The 16,999-nt window shown below is 49.4% G+C and overlaps 1 protein-coding gene across 2 annotated transcripts in view; it reads right to left on the reverse strand.

Moving 5' to 3' along the window:
- Positions 1–696: 696 nt before the first annotated feature.
- NAT10 (N-acetyltransferase 10) overlaps positions 697–16,999 on the reverse strand; it is a 38,814-nt gene continuing 22,511 nt past the window's right edge. For both annotated transcript variants that reach the window (XM_003412288.4, XM_023550740.2), the window contains exons 12-29: positions 15,693–15,829; positions 14,908–15,032; positions 14,343–14,493; positions 13,961–14,057; positions 12,989–13,105; positions 12,023–12,124; positions 11,852–11,926; positions 11,118–11,234; positions 9,846–9,979; positions 9,580–9,628; positions 8,242–8,338; positions 8,056–8,166; positions 6,959–7,131; positions 6,297–6,416; positions 5,818–5,916; positions 5,118–5,191; positions 3,849–3,932; positions 697–1,554 (exon numbers count right to left, since the gene is read on the reverse strand). In XM_003412288.4, coding sequence (XP_003412336.1) covers positions 1,443–1,554; positions 3,849–3,932; positions 5,118–5,191; positions 5,818–5,916; positions 6,297–6,416; positions 6,959–7,131; positions 8,056–8,166; positions 8,242–8,338; positions 9,580–9,628; positions 9,846–9,979; positions 11,118–11,234; positions 11,852–11,926; positions 12,023–12,124; positions 12,989–13,105; positions 13,961–14,057; positions 14,343–14,493; positions 14,908–15,032; positions 15,693–15,829 — 1,974 coding nt within the window. In that variant the 3' untranslated portion in view covers positions 697–1,442. The remainder of the gene's footprint in view (positions 1,555–3,848; positions 3,933–5,117; positions 5,192–5,817; positions 5,917–6,296; positions 6,417–6,958; positions 7,132–8,055; positions 8,167–8,241; positions 8,339–9,579; positions 9,629–9,845; positions 9,980–11,117; positions 11,235–11,851; positions 11,927–12,022; positions 12,125–12,988; positions 13,106–13,960; positions 14,058–14,342; positions 14,494–14,907; positions 15,033–15,692; positions 15,830–16,999) is intronic.

Here is a 16,999-nt window from a genome sequence, read left to right on the forward strand (position 1 = left end):
CTTACACTAGGAACCCGGAGCGCGTATCAGGATTGGGGAAAGATGCTATGGACTGAGGATTCTTTGGCTTCAGAGAAGACCATCCATTAATCCAAGAGCAAAAAGCCAAGGTAGATTAGTAAGCAATGTCACCACATGAATCTTGAAAGATAGAGTACAAGCTGAAGACTGAGGCAGCCAGACTGACAAAGATGGTCACCCACTCACACAGCTGTGGCAGGGACAGGGCAGATGGAAACGAGCACAACTGTGCGGGCTCCCACCTTGTACTTTTCTAGCACTTACATGACCTGGATGGAACATTCCTCTAGAAACCAGCAGGACCTTCAGGATCATGATTTCAATAACATGGCATGGAATTTGGGACTGAAAACTGGATACCACCAAACAAATGTAATGAAGTATGTGTGACGCCACCAGATAATTCCTGCCCCCAACAAATGGAAGGGACCAAATGACCTGGCAGGAGCTAGGGAGGAAACGAGTCACAGAAGCTAGCTGGCTCCCAGCCGCCACACCAAGCCACTCTCAGTGGCTGCCACTTTCCCACTGGGTTCGTGGTTGGTCAGCCCTAGCCACACTGCCCACCCTTGGCCTTGATGCCAACACTGTCCAAATTCTATCTGGCAGCCGAGATTCACCAGATGAAACAAGGTACAACTTCCACATCCGTGGATTTAATGAGCCCACAGGCAGTTGGTCTTCCCTGGGTGTTTATTAAAAATAGATTCTCTATCCCTCCTTCAGCCCTGCTAGCCAAAGGGGCCTTTCCCAGCATTTGTTTCCAAGCTGATGGAGTAACAGGTCTTGGGGACTCAGATGTCACAGCCTACTTCAATTAAGGCCCAGGCTCTTCTGGGACATGGGGCAGCGGGCCTGCTGGAGCCAGGAGGGGATGGACACAGCATCAGCAGATGATGTGCACTCCGGCAACAGTGGCCGCCACGGCCGCCTGGCTAGAAGAGTTGCTGCTGCTGCTCCAGGCTGCAGGGTCAGTTTGTTTGTCATCAAGTCCATGATGAGAGACCCAACAGTCCATCAGCAGCCCCCTGAGCATCACCAGAAAGCTGTGCACTTAAGGGTAGGAGGAGGGACAATGGTTGGCATGGGAATGAGCCAGAAAAGCTGGGCCTGGAGCAAAATATTAACTAATGGTGCCACTGGTAGGAGAGGAGAGACGGATCCTTGGCAGTGCTAGAGGAGTCTGCCCAACCCACTGAGTCCTAGGCAGACCACTCCCTCCGGGAGTGACATTGCCTTAAGCTGAGCTCGGCCCACTCAAGGATGTGCCCGTAAACTGAATTCATGGCCAGCTTCCTGGTTTGATGGGGGCCCTGGCTGCTCTTAACCATCAGGCCACGACCCACTCCACTCAGGGACAGTTCAGGAAGCCAGGCTATCTCCTTAGGAGTATGCCGACTGATGTTCAAGTTTTATCTCCACTATTTCTTCCGCTTCAGTTTCATATCTTTTTTGTTCTTTGTATCTCTGTTTTTCTTCAACTTTTTGATCTGTTTGGGTTCTTGTTTGGCTTCCAACTTCCTTTTCTTGTCGCTGGAGAAAAAAACAGGAGTAGAAAGAGAGAGGATGAAAAATGCAGAGATCAAAAACATCTTTCAGGCTACTTTGCTTTGTCTGAAAAGTCAGTATTTCCATCACCTACAACTTGAGGTGAAGCTGAACCAGACAAATGTCATCTGCACGCCTATTAAGTGCCAAGCATTGTGCTGGGTCCAGTTCCTGCCCTCACCCAGCTCTCAGTCTGGAGGAACAAATCTCTATCTTACACCTGAAATCTGAGTTCTCTCCAAAGTACTGTGCATTCCCCTCACCCAAGACCTCAAGAAAAACCTGAAGCATCACAGAGAAGAGTCCTTCCCACCACCCTGACCACTCAGGGCTGCCCTAGAAACCAGACATATTATTCCAATGATCCTGAAGACAGCGCCTTCTACAAAGCATGAGACGCCAAGGAAAACCTGGCAATGCTTTCTGTTGTACTGCTGTTTTTATTATTTTTCCTAAATGAACAGAAGAAACACAAAGGAAGAGCAACTCAGGTTACACATTTCAGGTGGCCATTGGATTCCAACACTAGGAGTCTCTCAGCAGGTGGCCACACTCCTTTCCCCCTTAGAGGTTAAAGATTCTCTCCAATGGCCTTTTGCTCTGGGAACAAATACCTCCCTGTGAGAGGGTGAAGAGTTCAGTCCAGAGGCGATTAACAAATCCCATGAATAAAATAACCTCTCAGAAAAAACAAGGACTCAAAGAATAAGGACAGATATTAGTGCTTTTGCCTCAAAAACCGCAAACTTTCACATCTACTCAGAGCCTTCAGGTATAGGAACTACCACACGTGCTGGTTTCCATTCAGGAGGCTCCTCACTGGCAGCAACAGTCAAAGGAATAGCTGGGAAGACCAAGCTCTGGAAAGAGTACGGAACTGGGCCATCTCAACACCAGTCAAAGCCACCATGTTCCAGATTGTAGCCACCACGGGCCCTGTGCTGCATTAACCAGTCTACAGACCACAAATCACAACACACTGACGATGGCCCTTTGCGTCACTTCAGAGAGCATCTATGACACGAGGCAAGCACCGAGGCTGGAACTTTCAAGATCCTGCAGTGGCTCATGGAGTGTCCAGAAGAGAATATCTGTGTGGTTCCTACAGTCACAAAATTTCTTCTTTCCAATAAGCTCTTCAGGAGACCCTGTTGGTAACTAGGACAATGCCAAGAACTCACCCTGCTCACCAACCCCTAAGCCAGCTATGGAAGCCTCAGCTCCAGGGGCTCAAGAGCCTCTTTCCAGGGAAAGCGTCAATGAACCATTCTGATCCACAAATTTACCTCTCTGCAAATAACAAGCTTAAGTGAAAGTTTTCAGAGAGGGCGGCCCCCAAGACCTTTTCAGAAGGTTTGGAAGGTCAGAACTATTTTCATAATCCGAAGACATTATTACCTTTAAAACTTTCATTCTCTCACAAATGTGCAGAGTCCCCGAGGCTATGAGATGAGTGATGGCACAACCAACCGAATGTAGAGGCAGACATGCAAATCCAACAGCCTTTGATGCAGCCAGGCAGTAAAGGGATTTGCAAGTATGTAGCTGAAACAGTGCCACTCTTCTCATTAAAATTTTTATGAACAACAAAGAGCCATGAGTCTATATCATGGTTAATTCTGCATATTTTTTAAGTTTCTCAATTTTTAATTTCTAATATAGAAAACAGAAATAGATATAACCCACATAAACAAAAGCTTGTTGGAGTCCTCAATAATTTTTAAGAGTATAAAGAAACTCCAAGAGCAGAAACATCGAGAGCTGCTGGCTAAGAAGGATAGTGTAAAACAATGGCTTTGAGTTGGACAAGCCTTGGTTCCGATCCTGGCTCCACCTCTTACTGGCTGTCTGATCCTCAGACAAGTCATTTAACTGCTTAGAGCCTTGGTTCCTTCATCTTCAAAGTGATGGTAACTAATGGCCACCTCCTGGTGCTGTTCTGAGGATGGGACGGGACAGCGCACGGAAGGCACACAGGGACGTGCTCAGTAGATGGTGGCTCGCAGACAATTCTCTCAAACCCGCACTGACAGACCCAAGGCCCCACATGTCTGGTCAGTGTGTGAAATGCAGAGGCCCAGGCCTAAGTGATGGTCCTGCCTGACCTGTGGGAGACATGCTGCAAAAGCAGAGAGCTGGGGACCCTAAAAGGAAGAGACCGTGACTTTTGTTTCAAAGCTTCTGCTCCACCGTCCTACTTCCTAGTAACATTGCCTCAGAGAAGCAGAGAAGCTGGAAGGCCTCTCCTGTCAGATGTACAGCAGACTTGAGGCCCTCACCTCTTCAGGCTGACAATGGAGGCATTCTGCCCAGCTTTGTTCAAAACTTCATTCCACTCTTCGTCATCCCCACGGATTATGTATCTAAAAAAAGAAGGGAAATATCAAAGCCTGTGTGAAAGAAGAGGGAAGTGTCTAAAAGAAACAAAACATAACAACATTCTTATCAGACACTTCCTGCCATGAAGGCCTGCCTGGGCGAACCGTGTCAGCGTTTGAAGAGCAGAAGGAACACAGGCTGGTGGAATGGTTGAGAGATATGTGTCTTAGCTCTAGGTCACAGGACAGAAACTTCACAGGAGCGAGGATGGTCACCAGGACAGCCAGCAGGAAGTGAGAGGGCAGTTGTGTACAGAGGCATTAACGCCCACCAAAGCAGCCTTCAGCCACCACCCCCCACCCCCCACCAATCTCCTTGCTCACGCCTATCTCCAGGCCTTTGCCCACATGCCCCCTGAATCATGCCCCTACCCTGCCTCTTTCTGATCTAGCAACTCCGGTAAGTCAAGATTTTAAAACTGCAAAGCTGAGGGCAGACACTGGAGCTCACTGCCCCAACCAAGGACCTCCTCGGACACCTCCGCCTCACTTGTCCAACAACAGTCATCACTAACGACCTACTGAAAGAGGCTCAGAGGCCACTCATTCTGGAGCTATTACTCACATCAATCCATGGGGGTCGGGGGACAAAGACAGTTCAGAGCCAGGGTTTTTTCTTCTTCAAAAAAATTCACACACAAAAGCCAAATATAGAAAAACCAAAACCAAACCCATTGCCACCCAGTCTATCTGTGACCATTAAAAGTGGGTGCCCGTTCACTCAGCATCCCCTTTCCCAAGGGACCCCTGAGGCATGAGTGTGGAACCCTAATGATCTTGGGAACACAATGTGAAAATCCAAGTGGCAGAGTTGATTATTCCAATTCTAGGAAAACCAAGTCCTCCAAAATCATGCAAACAGTGAACTAGGAAGTTTTTAGCTGTTAAAAACCAAAAAACCAAACCCAGTGCAGTCGAGTCAATTCCGACTCATAGCAACCCTATGGGACAGAGTAGAACTGGCCTGTAGAGTTTCTAAGGAGCGTCTGGCGGATTCGAACTGCCAACCTTTTGGTTAGCAGCCGTAGCACTTAAACCACTATGCCACCAGGGTTTCGTGCTTCTAAAACCAATCCCGTGAAACACAGCTTCCAGGAAACCCAGGATGTGGATAAGAAGACAGCTGCAGACAGATCTGAAGCCAAGGCCGAGCACCGGAAGGGGCCTTACTCAGAGAGGTCCATGTTCTTCAGCTTTCCCACTTCTTTCTTATGTTTCTCCTGGAACTCCTTTGCTGCTTCATCCTATGGTCAAGGACCCCATTGACAGAGTAAGTCAAACAGTGAACCAAAACACAGAAAAAAGTGCGGAGGGGAGTGGGCACAGAGTTTAACAATGACAATAAAACATTCCCTTCTCTTCAGTTTACCCTCAAAACCACTGTAAACCAGACCAGTTGCCATGGAGTTGATTCTGACCCGTGGTGGCCCCGTGTGTCAGAGCAGAACTGTGCCCCACAGGGTTTCCAATGGCTGTGAACCCTGGAAGCAGATCACCAGGACTTTCTCCCACGGCGCCTCTGGATGGATTCAAACCACCAACATCTCAGTTAGTAGCCGGGGGTTTAACCATGTGTGCCACCCAGGAACTCCATCAAAATCATTATAGGCAGCTCTTATTGTTTTAAAGTATAGAAGCATGTAAAAAATGCACCTGGAAAAGTCTAAAGGACGAAGAGAATGCTGACAGCACTGCACTCCCACACAGGGCAGGGGGACAGAGAACCCGCAGTGACGTCCCCGGAGCATGATGCCCACTCAGACCTCTGAACACCACTCAGCTCCGTCCGTGCAGAGGACAGGCTGCATCCACAAGCCAAAACTGACTGAGGGGCCCGCTGGGATTCTCAAGGCCTACGGCAGGATCGTACCAGGTCATCAGTCAGTGTCTTCATTGTCGGCTCCATGACCACATCCTTCACGGCCACCATCTGCTCCTCAATGGCCTTTTCTTGCACTTCACTAAAGAGCTACAAAAGACAGGGCCAAGAAGCAGAAGATGAAGGAGAAGCAGGGGCTCAGTCACTCCTTGCCGGGTCATTTAGTGTCTTAAAGGGAAGTGTGCATTCTAAATACACAAAGCACCGCTCTACATCATCTATGAGGGCACGCACTCATAGTAAAAGAATAAATGCACAGACTGGACACACATCAAATTCCTAACAGTGGGGGCCTCTGGGAGAACACAGAACATTACGGATACAGGTGAAGTCCCCTATTTTGGGGGGACGTGACTGTGTGTGAAGATCTGAAGCAAGTATGGCAACTGCTAACATCTGTTCATCTCAGGGGCCGGAGTTTATTATATTATTTAAAGCAGACCAAGATCCTGCCCTCAGGCAGGAGTTACCTTCACGACTTTGCGTATGATCCGGTTGAAAAGTCCCATCAGCTGGCCCGACGGCAGGTCAATCTCCTTTTCCAGCTGGTCCACAGACTTATGCTGCAGGCCAACCCCCAACAGAAGGGCCTGGAGGGTGAGAACCTGCTGCAGCGGCCGCCAGGACAGGCTTCCCCCATCAAGGGGTACTCAGAACCAGTTATTCTCTTTTGACCACAGCTATCTGGTACAAAACAAACTGGCACTGCCTATTTTGGAATCTTCTCTTTTATCCTGTTACTGAAAATACCAAGAAAGGTTCCCACTTACTGAGACCCACGAACTAACTTCTTTTATCCTCACAAATACCTGCTTCGCAACGACATTAAGAGTTCAGCGTGTTTCTGACCCTCTACTAAAGGATCGGAATAAGTATCAAGGCAACGTGGTGGGGTGGAAAGAATATGGACTCAAACTGCAGCTCTCCCACTCACTCACGTGTGGCTGGGGCACATTACTCGACTTCAGACCCCAGGTTTCCTGATCTGTAAAACAGGCAGACCACTACCCACCTAAAACTGTTAGAAATTAAACACACAGCACAAAATTGTGAAAAAGCACCTAATCCAACGAACACCAGCTCCACAAACACCAGCTTCTCTATTCCTCCACATAAGCACCAGATAACCTACCGACTGGGCAGCAGACAGGGACAGGTCCCCCAGCTGGTTCAGGAAGTACATCCGTGAGATGGCTGGGATCATGTCCATGATGAGATGGTAGTCCACCATGTTCCGAGAATACATCTCCAGCCTCTTCAGGTCATAGGGGAGGAAAAGCGCCTCCAGCTCCTCCCGCCTCAGGGCTAGACACACAACACTGGTTAGCCTGACACCCCAGGGCCTGACGGGATGCATGACATTGCGCACATAACAGCCCCCCAGACGGTACCTTAAAAACTGCCCCTACACAGGGCGTTCATCCAAAGGAGGGCAGCACGGCAGCCGTCAGGCCTGCCCGGCGATCTAACGACCCCGCCCCGCAGCACACCACCCCATCCCTGCCAAAGGGGGAGGCAGCTCTGGGCACACAGGGAGAGGGACAGCTGGCATGTGACCCTTGCTCAGAGCTCTCGCACCAACACATCAGACACAGGAAAGGACGCCCATGCTCCAGGGTCAGAGGAACACCACGGTACTTTTCCCCACTGGGCCACTTCTCCTCAGGACCCAGCTTCACGGAGACCGTGTGTGCTCTACAGAGCTCCAGAATCACAGATTTTCCCACCAAAATATAACTGCAAAAATACATGCACGCACACAGACAGCAACACAAAGAAACCCACGTTGTAAATACTAATAATCCCTAACACGTTTGTTTGTACTTAAATATTCAAACACAGTGTACACGCCCAGGCCACTTCGTGTGGCCACAGACAGCTGGCATCTCCTTACTACAGTTTCACAGATGAGAAACCGAGCCTCAGAGATTCAGTGAGTCACCCAAGATCACAGGGTTTAAATGGGTTCCAAAATGAACCACCTTTTTGAACTTATTTAACATCTCTGAACTCAAATCACATCCCCCAAGGCTTGTCATGAAGAAGGGACACGGGTGACAGCGCATCTCGGGCCAGGTCTGAGCCACCGCAGGGGGCTGATGAGTAGGACGTGGTCAGTGAAGGGGCAGGACCAGAACCAGGTCCAGCACTCTGCCTAGAACACCAGGCCTGCCTTTCGTAGAACCAAGCCACCACCAAGGCCTCCACCACAATGCCTAGCCAGCTCACCTGGCTGGGCCGGTTTCCCAATATTCCTGTTCTGAATGATGTTCAGAGCCAGCGCAGGAGAGAAGGTGCTGAACTGGTAGGAAAGCAAGGACAGGAAGCGCCTTCGGAAATCTGTCAGTAGAACCACGCAGAGTTAGAGGTCTGGTGACCGCACCCATCACCACGCATCCCCCACTCCTCGGTCACCTTTCCAAAAGGCCGAGAGCCAGGCTCCCTGGTCAGTCTCGTCCTCTTCGGTCAGTGTCTTCAGCATGATGCAGGAGTGTTCTCCGGTCAGGTCATTCTGGGAAACACACATTCCTAACTGGCACCAAAAAGCCCCTTCTGTGAAAGCTCCCTCACTGGGAAAGGGCAAGCGTGCCGAGAAGGTAGGCTCAGGTTCCACAGCCTCTCGGCTGGAGACACGCCCTTCACAGGACAGCCCTCATCTTCACACTCCCACTGACTCACTTCAGACACCCTGCAGCTTCCTTAAAGGTGCTACAGAAACACCATGTAGCTACTCTCATCTTCAGGGCGGGACTTTTGCCCTGGACCCAATGAAGGAGCCAACACGGATCCCAACTCTGGCCACTTAGCTCCATCTTCTCCTATCCCAGCCCAAACCACCATATCTTCTCTCACCCATTGTCCCACTGGTCTCCTTGCCACCACTCTTATGCCACGACACCCATGTCTACCCAGGAGCCACAGGGTCTCTCCTGTGTCCCCACCTACACCCCTCTGCCCCTTCCATGAACCACCCCTCTCCCTCCGAAGGACTCCCCCCACTGGCCTTTTGTTCCCTTCAGTTCACCAAGTTCATTTCCACCTCAGGTCCTTACATGTGCTGCCCCCTCTGCCTGGAAATGCTCTTTTCCTCAAGACTGTCACATGGCGGGTTCATTCTGATCATCCAAGTCGTGGTTTGAAGGGTAACCCCCTCAGAAGCTCAATCATCTTGTAATTTTCGTGTTTTTTCTTCATGGCACATATCACTATCCATTCGTTCACCTCTGTCGTGTACTTCCGCCCGTGAGGAAATAAGCTCACGGTTTACCTTGCTCACTGCCTGATTCACTGCAGGTGCTAAATATTTTTTTAATGAACTGCAAGTCACATGACTCTTACGTTCCTTCAATAATCCTCTGTGGATCTCTGTCATCCACATATTTATATCCCTTCTTCAGATACTAACCAGTCCGCACAACTGACCTCCTTGCCTAAATCCACCTTTTTACAAATTCAAGAGAAGCCTCCAGGCCCCAAGATTCCAGAATCTCATGAACAAATGAGTGCATGTGCTCCTTGCCACTCTGTAAGGAAGCACCAAGCCCGGCACACACCAAGCACGCGTTGCCCAGTTGTGGAACAGATGTGTGGTCAGGTGGTCTTTCACTGAGGATGGGTATTTGGGTGTCCATCAGAATAACCCTCTTCAGAAGCACAGGAGCCATTCCTGCTTGGAGCAGCGCAGGAAAGAGGTGCCAGTGCTCCATCAGCAACCGTAATTGCAAACCCTCCTCTGCCAGACGCCTCACTCACCGGGGTCTGCCTCAGATACACAGGAACAAATCCAGCTCGTTTCCAGAACCTGCGAAGATGCAAACAGAGTAGGTCACTGTATGCGCCTTTGGGAGGGGCTGGCAGGTAAAGATGACAAGGCCCAGGAGGAACAGGCAGTCAACAGAGAGCTGACAGACACACCAGCTAGAAAGAGAGCCCCAGACACAGGTCACAGAACTCTTCTTTTTCACGACACCAGTGCCAAGGGGGTGGAGCCAGGGGGAGAAGGGCTAGCAGGCACTTACTTGAGGAGCCTGGGGGTCAGGCCATAGGAAACACCCAGGTAGTCCAGGCGCTCGGCAGGCCTCTCATTCAGCTTGAGGAGTAAGGGAGGCAGGTCCTTCCGCGGAGTGATGACCTCTTCCAACAAGCTGACGGCCTGGGAGATGCCAAGGAGAGAACACAGTTCACTCAGCAGGGGGTGAGGATGGTTAGGGACAATCTCAAGCACCCGTGCCACACCAGGCTCTGAACTAAACACAGCAAAAATCCAGCAGTTCCTTGGTTTGTACCCGTGTTTTTAATAATGTGAGTCAAGGTCCCTGGGCGGTACAAAAACCAAAAGGTTGGCAGTTCAAACCCATTCAGTGGCTCTGTGAAGAAAGAGGCCCTGATGATCTCCTTCAGTAAAGATTACAGCCGAGAAAACCCTATAGGACAGTTCTACTGTGTAACACAAGGGTCTCCTGAGTCACAAATCGGCAACAAAAATGTGAGTCAAGTGGCCACTGCCAATAATACCAAACACCTAAACACTCATGAAATGACGCTGCTCTGGCTGTGGAACGCAGGAAAATGGCTACACAGCCGAGAAAAGCTTCATAGATTCCCAAAGAGGCAGAGGTAGGGTTCTGAGGATGGAATCTGAAGATCCAGCATTAAGTCCGGTTTCTGTCCCCCGACAGCTCCGTGACCTTGGGAAGTGGCAAAGCTCTGAGCCTGAACTTAAATATAAGCCCCCTCCTCTCTCCCAAACAGGCACATTGTGAGAATCAAACGAAAGAATGCATGTGAAAAGCTGCCCCGCTGTCACAGCTACCAGAGCTCTCCATTCCTATACCATCATCCTGTCCACCCGCCCAAGGAAAACAACCCCTTACTAATGACAGAACTGCCTTAGTCTGGGCCTCTGACTAAAAAGGGGAGTGACTGTGGCAGTGGCTTTCAGAGTCAGGTGAGCATCAGAATCGCTCGGGGGCTTGTTAACACAGACTGCTGGGCGCCACCCTACAGTTCCTGATTCAACAGGTTTGGGAAGAAGTTCAAGAACTTGCATCTTCAACATGTTTCCAGGGGACGCTGGGGATGCTGATCTGGGGCCACACTTTGAGAGCCACTGGTCTAGGGATCTCAGCTTAAGGGCTAGGCTGGAAAAAGGACAGCTTCCCCCAAATGGGAGGAAACCTGCTACTGCTCAGAGGGTCCAGGCCACAGGACAGTTCTTTCTGATGCTCCTCAAGACAGAGAATGAGCCTCCCAAGAGCCAGGAAACACAAGTTTTGCCAAAAGACACTTACCTCGCTACTTATGGTGCGAATTTCTTGTGACGTCTCAATGACTTTCTCCTCAAGACAAGGGAATTTGCCTTCATAGTACATCTGCAGCAGCTGCAGGGCTCGACTGCCATAACCCATCTATGAGCAAACGTGGAGGGAAGCAAGCAAAGGCAGAGAGATGCTCTGAGTCTGCCTCAGCCATTTCTGCTCCCCTAGATTACTTCTAGAAAGCCTTCACTCCATGTCAAACTGCACTTGGCAAAGAGAACTGATGAAATCTCTCAATGATGTCAAAGCAGAGACCTCAAAATGGAAAGTAGTGTGACCCCAGCTCTTACACTTGTCCAGCCCAGCAAGAAGAGCCTATTTGGCACTCGAGGGCAAGGATGGCTGGTTGCGCTTTCTGGTTCATCTATCAGCAAGCCCCAAAGAGGAACAGTTTCTGTGCCTCTGTCAGGAACTCAGGTTTGTACACCTGACTCCTCAGTGGGGATTTCCAAGACATAGAGAGTAACTATGGAAAGTAGGTCTGGCTCACAAGTCCCCTGTTCTCACAAAGGAAAAGTGTCTGTACCATCATCCTCTCCACCCACCCACCCACCCCGGCCGAATTCTCCATGGCAGAGAAGTGCCTGCTTGCTCCTCAACAGGCTTCCTGGTCAGACAACAGAGTGTGGCTGCCCCCAAGAGCTGACAGCATGATAGCGGAAGCTAATGATGGCATGCCCAGTTCAAGAGGCATGAGGACACGTTACCCCTTGATAATCTGGGTGAACGGCGATGCGAACAACCCTTCCACCAGAAAGACCACCGAAGTCTGGGTCTTGGAACTGTGTGGGAGACATAAGCCAGTAACTTAGCATCACAAAGCATCCTCTGACACCGCCAGCTTCACTGACTCAGGCATGCCTGGGAAAGGGCGTCACCTGTTCTGACACCGTCCACGGGATCAGGTCCCCCGAAGCCTTCTTGCCTCGAGACAAACTGCTCAAGATGGACTGGCGTGAGATCTCCCCTTCGAGGCACACCTGTGGGGGAAGCAGGGCAGTGCAGACCCCAAGGTGGCTCCAGAGCAGATATCGTCCCCGTTTTGGTTTTTCTCTGACTAGATGGCTGTTTCCACCAGCCTTCAGGCTTAACCCTGTAAATGACCCATCCATTCCAACAGAGGTCTTGTGGGGATCCTGACCACTGGTTACTAACAAGGCAGAACACTGCCGTCCTCCTGGCCCAAAGTGTGAAAGCCTACATTGTGCCTCTGTGCCCAAGTGGGATGCAGGGAGGCTCACGCAGCTCTGCAGAGTGGAGGTTCATAGTAACTTACACGTCCAGTGGGGGAGAGGTCAAACAATTTACAGTACTGCATATATATCAAACACCGTGCAGCCTTTCAAAATTACGTAGATAATATTTTATAAACTTTTTTAAAAAAAAGGAAGATTATAAAACACTATGCACCCATATTTGTTAAAATATATATATATAGAAAAGCATAAATACATGTATGACTATACTTAAAAGTAGGATTCTAGGTGTTAAAAAATTGTTTTTTCTCAACTTTACCTTCTAATTTTACAATAATCACGTATTGCTTTTTTAACAAAGGGATGAAAACAAACCAATACAAAAGTTCTGTTTGTGCGAAGAGCTGTTAAGTCAAAATTAAGAGTGGCCAGTTCTGATTTTAACCATCAATGAACAGTGGGGCTTTGGGTTTCTGTTGGTGGTGGTTTCCTTCAGCATACCCTAATCACCTGCCTAGATAATCCCAGCCACATGGCTTCAAGCCAGGTATTGACAGCTGCCCATCCCACCCTGAAGTTACTGTCATTAATCCTTTATGCATAAGTGGGTCCCAAAATCAATGCCACAAGGAGGCCCTGCTTCTGTACCTGGATGACGGCCAGCACCTCTGGCAGGGCATTCTGGGTGGGGGGCACAGGAGGCAGAAGGCAGAAGAGGTGGTGGGCAGGTGCATCTGAGAGCATCTGGAGGTCATTGGGAGAGTTCTGTGGGGCACAAACGCCAGTCAGTGAGAACCTTCTCTTGTCCTTTGGATGATGCAAGAGGCTGGATTGAGACTCATCTGACACCTGGAGGACCGCCTTCCCCGAAACCAACTGATGAGCTGGAGCCCAGCAAAGCGCCTTTCTACTACCTTGGCAAGCCTGGGATTCTTCATACTTGCTTAAGTGGGACTTAGCCTCAAATGCTACTGTCATCTCACCACGGGGCTGAGGCTGCAGTGGTAGAAGAGAGCATCTTACTTAGCACTGCTCATTTCACAGCCGGGAATGGAACTTTGTCCAGATAAGAGGCTGCTATTTCAGGAAAAGCTGTCACCACTTCTAACACCAACTCCTTAGCCTCCCGCTAAAGGCTGTTCATAAAAATGCTACTTGAACACTCAGAAAGTACCCTTTCCAACATGCCCTTTAGTTTTCCAGAGTTTTAGATACTCTAAACCATCAAACTCGTTATTCTTTAAAAAAGACCTAGAGGCCCAAAGCTGGTCTCGGGCCACGCAGCATCATGGGGTAGTGACTGATGTAGCTCAGTCTAATGGTTTAGTGGACAGGCAAGAAATGCAAGGATGCCAGGAGGGGACAAAACTTCACAGTCTGTACAGCTAACACACACAGAACCACATGCAGGAGTTCCCTGCTCTGTATGCAAAGCTGGAAGCCCCAGACAAGCCGAAACAACAGGAAACGCAACCCCTCCAGCCAGATCACAGCCCTCGCTGTAATCACAATCTTCAAGTCCCAACCAGCAGGTAACGCAAGATGTGAAAGCAAGTAAAAGGGGACTGCCAAGTGCGGAAGCTCACAGCTGAAATTCACCCAAGGGTGAGCTGCAGTTACCTTGTAGTGAGAAGCCACATACAGGGCCATAAGCCGTTGGAGGAAAACTTCGGAGGCCTTGTGGTAGCAAAAGAGGGTATCTCTATTAACAAAGTAGCTGGGTCTAGAGTTAAGCAACCAAAACAAACCAGAGAAATTCCGAAACAGGACATAGCATTTCCAGTGGTCACCAGGATGTGTGGGCTTCCCTCAGCTTTGGAGGAGCACAGTGTCCTAAGCAGAAAAATGACACTGGGGCAGGAAGAAATGGGAAACTGAAAAGGTTTGACTCTCCCCTTTCACTAGAGCAGTGTCTTATGGGACAAAGGGCAAACCCCTTTTGTTTAATGCTTTCATCGCTCCTCTCCCTTCCGCAGGGCAAGTCAGACTCAGAGGAGGATACAGTTCACAGGCTTCAGGCAAGGGGCAGCCTGAGATGATCCGAGTAATGTTGAGACAGTCCAGGCACAACACGTCATTGAGCCACTTCTCCACCGCGTCCCCAGGGGCATATCGGATTGACTCCTGGAGGGAAACCTCATGCAGCATTCGCACTGTTACACACACACACACACACACACACACACACACACACACAGAGGGGAAACAATTATTAAGTATGTATTGTCTAAACTATTCCAGTTTATCTCTGTCACATGGCACCCAGATAAATACAGCTCCAAAGTATAAACAGGGCAGTTTCAGACTGTTTCAGTAGATGTGCAACATGTTACCAACCCCACAGGGACCTCACTAAGTCAACGCAACCACACCTAGAGACAGTGACAAACATGGGCTTGCAGCCCCTGTAAGAAAAGCTACTTCTCCTACTGGGGACTCAGCCTTTGTGCCTGATGGGGGGAAGGTTTGGTACCACCCGCTGCGTCATGAGGGGCAGCAAGGGTCCAGCAGGAGTCTGAGGGGACTTGCTGTGAATGGCAGGGCCCAGTTCAGAGGTCAGGGGGTACCTGATGCCAGTCTGGCTGTTGTCGTGGTCTTGTTCTCAGCCGTTGTGCTAACCTGGCTCTGGGCACTCTGTTGGCGAAGCTGCTGAATTAGCTTGAGGGACAGTGACCGGCCGGTGCCCTCATAGCTAGGAGTAAAGGCAAAGGTAATCAGGCACCAGGTCCCAAATCCACTCTCCAGGAGGGGACAGAGCCTCCGTTCTCATCCTGCTGACACACCAGACTCCTGCTCCCCAAGGATAGCCTTGTCCATCTGAGGACTACCAGCACAGCACACACAAGCCCCATGAGGTAAGGCGGTGTGGAGCCTCGGCTCAGATTTCTCCTTTTGCTTACTGGATTTTTTTTTCTTTCTAATTTTCTATAGCAAACATGAACTAATTATTTCAAATCAAAAAAGATTTTGTGCTACTATAAGCCTGCTTCCTTACGTTAATTAGTTACTTAAACACTGTATTTTCACATAACTCTAAGATACAAGACATTGGTACTGTTGCCATCCACATATGTTAAAAAACTTGAATGCGGCCTAAAGACAGAAGGAGAGACATTCAGCACATGGGTTACGAAACTTTTGGTCTTATGTTGCCCATTTCATGTCAGGCCAGAGGCAAATTACAATTTATTATGAAGAGGCAGGCTCCTATTTGCAGAAGGCCCAGGAGAGACTGAAGCCATCCCAAAGAAGGGTTCCAACTTGCCTTCCCCAGCCAGGCCATATTCATTACATGCCACCTAATCTGCACTAACCAACCATGGGATCAACAGCTCTTGCCAGAGGGCCTTACCCATTGATGGTGGATGCCATGAAAACGAGGTATGGGCCAAGCAGGCTTTTTACCAGGGGGAGGGGGATCGCAGCTGCTTCATCGATCACAACAAGTTCAGCCTGGCCCAGTTTCACAGCATCTGCAGGGTGTATATACTGCAGGGAGGAAAAGTTTAGATCATTAGCTTGGCCAACAAACAGCATGTCTGTGACTACTGGTGACTCATCATAAAGCCTCTCTCTTTCCTCCCTCTCCCCTTTCCCATTTCTTCTTTCTCCCATTCCTCTTTTCCATTTTTCCTTGCCAGGGCAAAATGGAATGGGCTTAGAGTTAGACACCAGAGTCAATCAGAGTTCAACCACTTATTGTGTGACCCTGGAAAGGTCACTTCATCTCAGAGAGCCTTGGATTCCTCTTTTGTACAACGGAGGACATACCTATCTTATGGTTGCTACTAGAGAAAAAAACAAGGTAAATACAGTCATGTGCCACATACCATCCGTTTGGGCAATGTCCATCTGTATATACACTATGGTCCCATAAGATTTTTTTTAAAAAAAGGGGAAGCAGTTCTTTTATTATTTCCTCCTAATGACTTTAAAGACTCTAAACCCAGAATCTTGCAGCACTGGACCACAGGTGGGACACAAGCAGGGAAGGCAGAAGACAAGGTTCTGGGCGCAGGCACAGGCTCTTGGGCTTTGTCAGGAGGGCAGGCAGGCAGGCAGGCGGCAGCAGCGCCCTGCAGAGCCAGGGATGCTCCTGTTCCTCAGACAGGTATAACAGCTGGCGGGGTGGGGCGCTCTTGGCTTCCTCCTCACACACTTTCTCTTGCTCCGCTCCCGGAGGCTGCTGCCCATTCCTCCAGCAGATCCAGCAGCAGCAGCGGCAAAGGGGACAACTGGAAGGAGGCTCCCACAAGGTTTTAATATAAAAGGCTTTACAGGGGTTGGTTCATGACTACAGGTTTTACGTAAGTCGGACATTCTTAACCCAGGGATTGCCTATGTATAACATGGTCCTCACACAACAGCCACATCACATGACATCCTATTTCACAAAACGTATCATGGACGTTAAGTGACACATGACTCTATATAAAAACGCTTTGCCCAATGGCTGGCTTTAGTGTAGCTAGATGGTTGCTCCCTTTCCTTTCCCTCTTCTTTATCCTCTCTCATGTTTCTCCTCAACCTCAGATTAGCTGCTGGTGAAGACTTGGGAAACAAAAACTCAACAAAACAAAAAATGCTGGCATTAAGGTAAATCAGTACAAACACTTGAAGGGGCAATTTGACAAAATCCAGGAAAGCTGGAAATCTGCA

Source organism: Loxodonta africana, chromosome 7, assembly GCF_030014295.1.
Source record: "Loxodonta africana isolate mLoxAfr1 chromosome 7, mLoxAfr1.hap2, whole genome shotgun sequence".
Classification (NCBI taxonomy): Eukaryota; Metazoa; Chordata; class Mammalia; order Proboscidea; family Elephantidae; genus Loxodonta; species Loxodonta africana.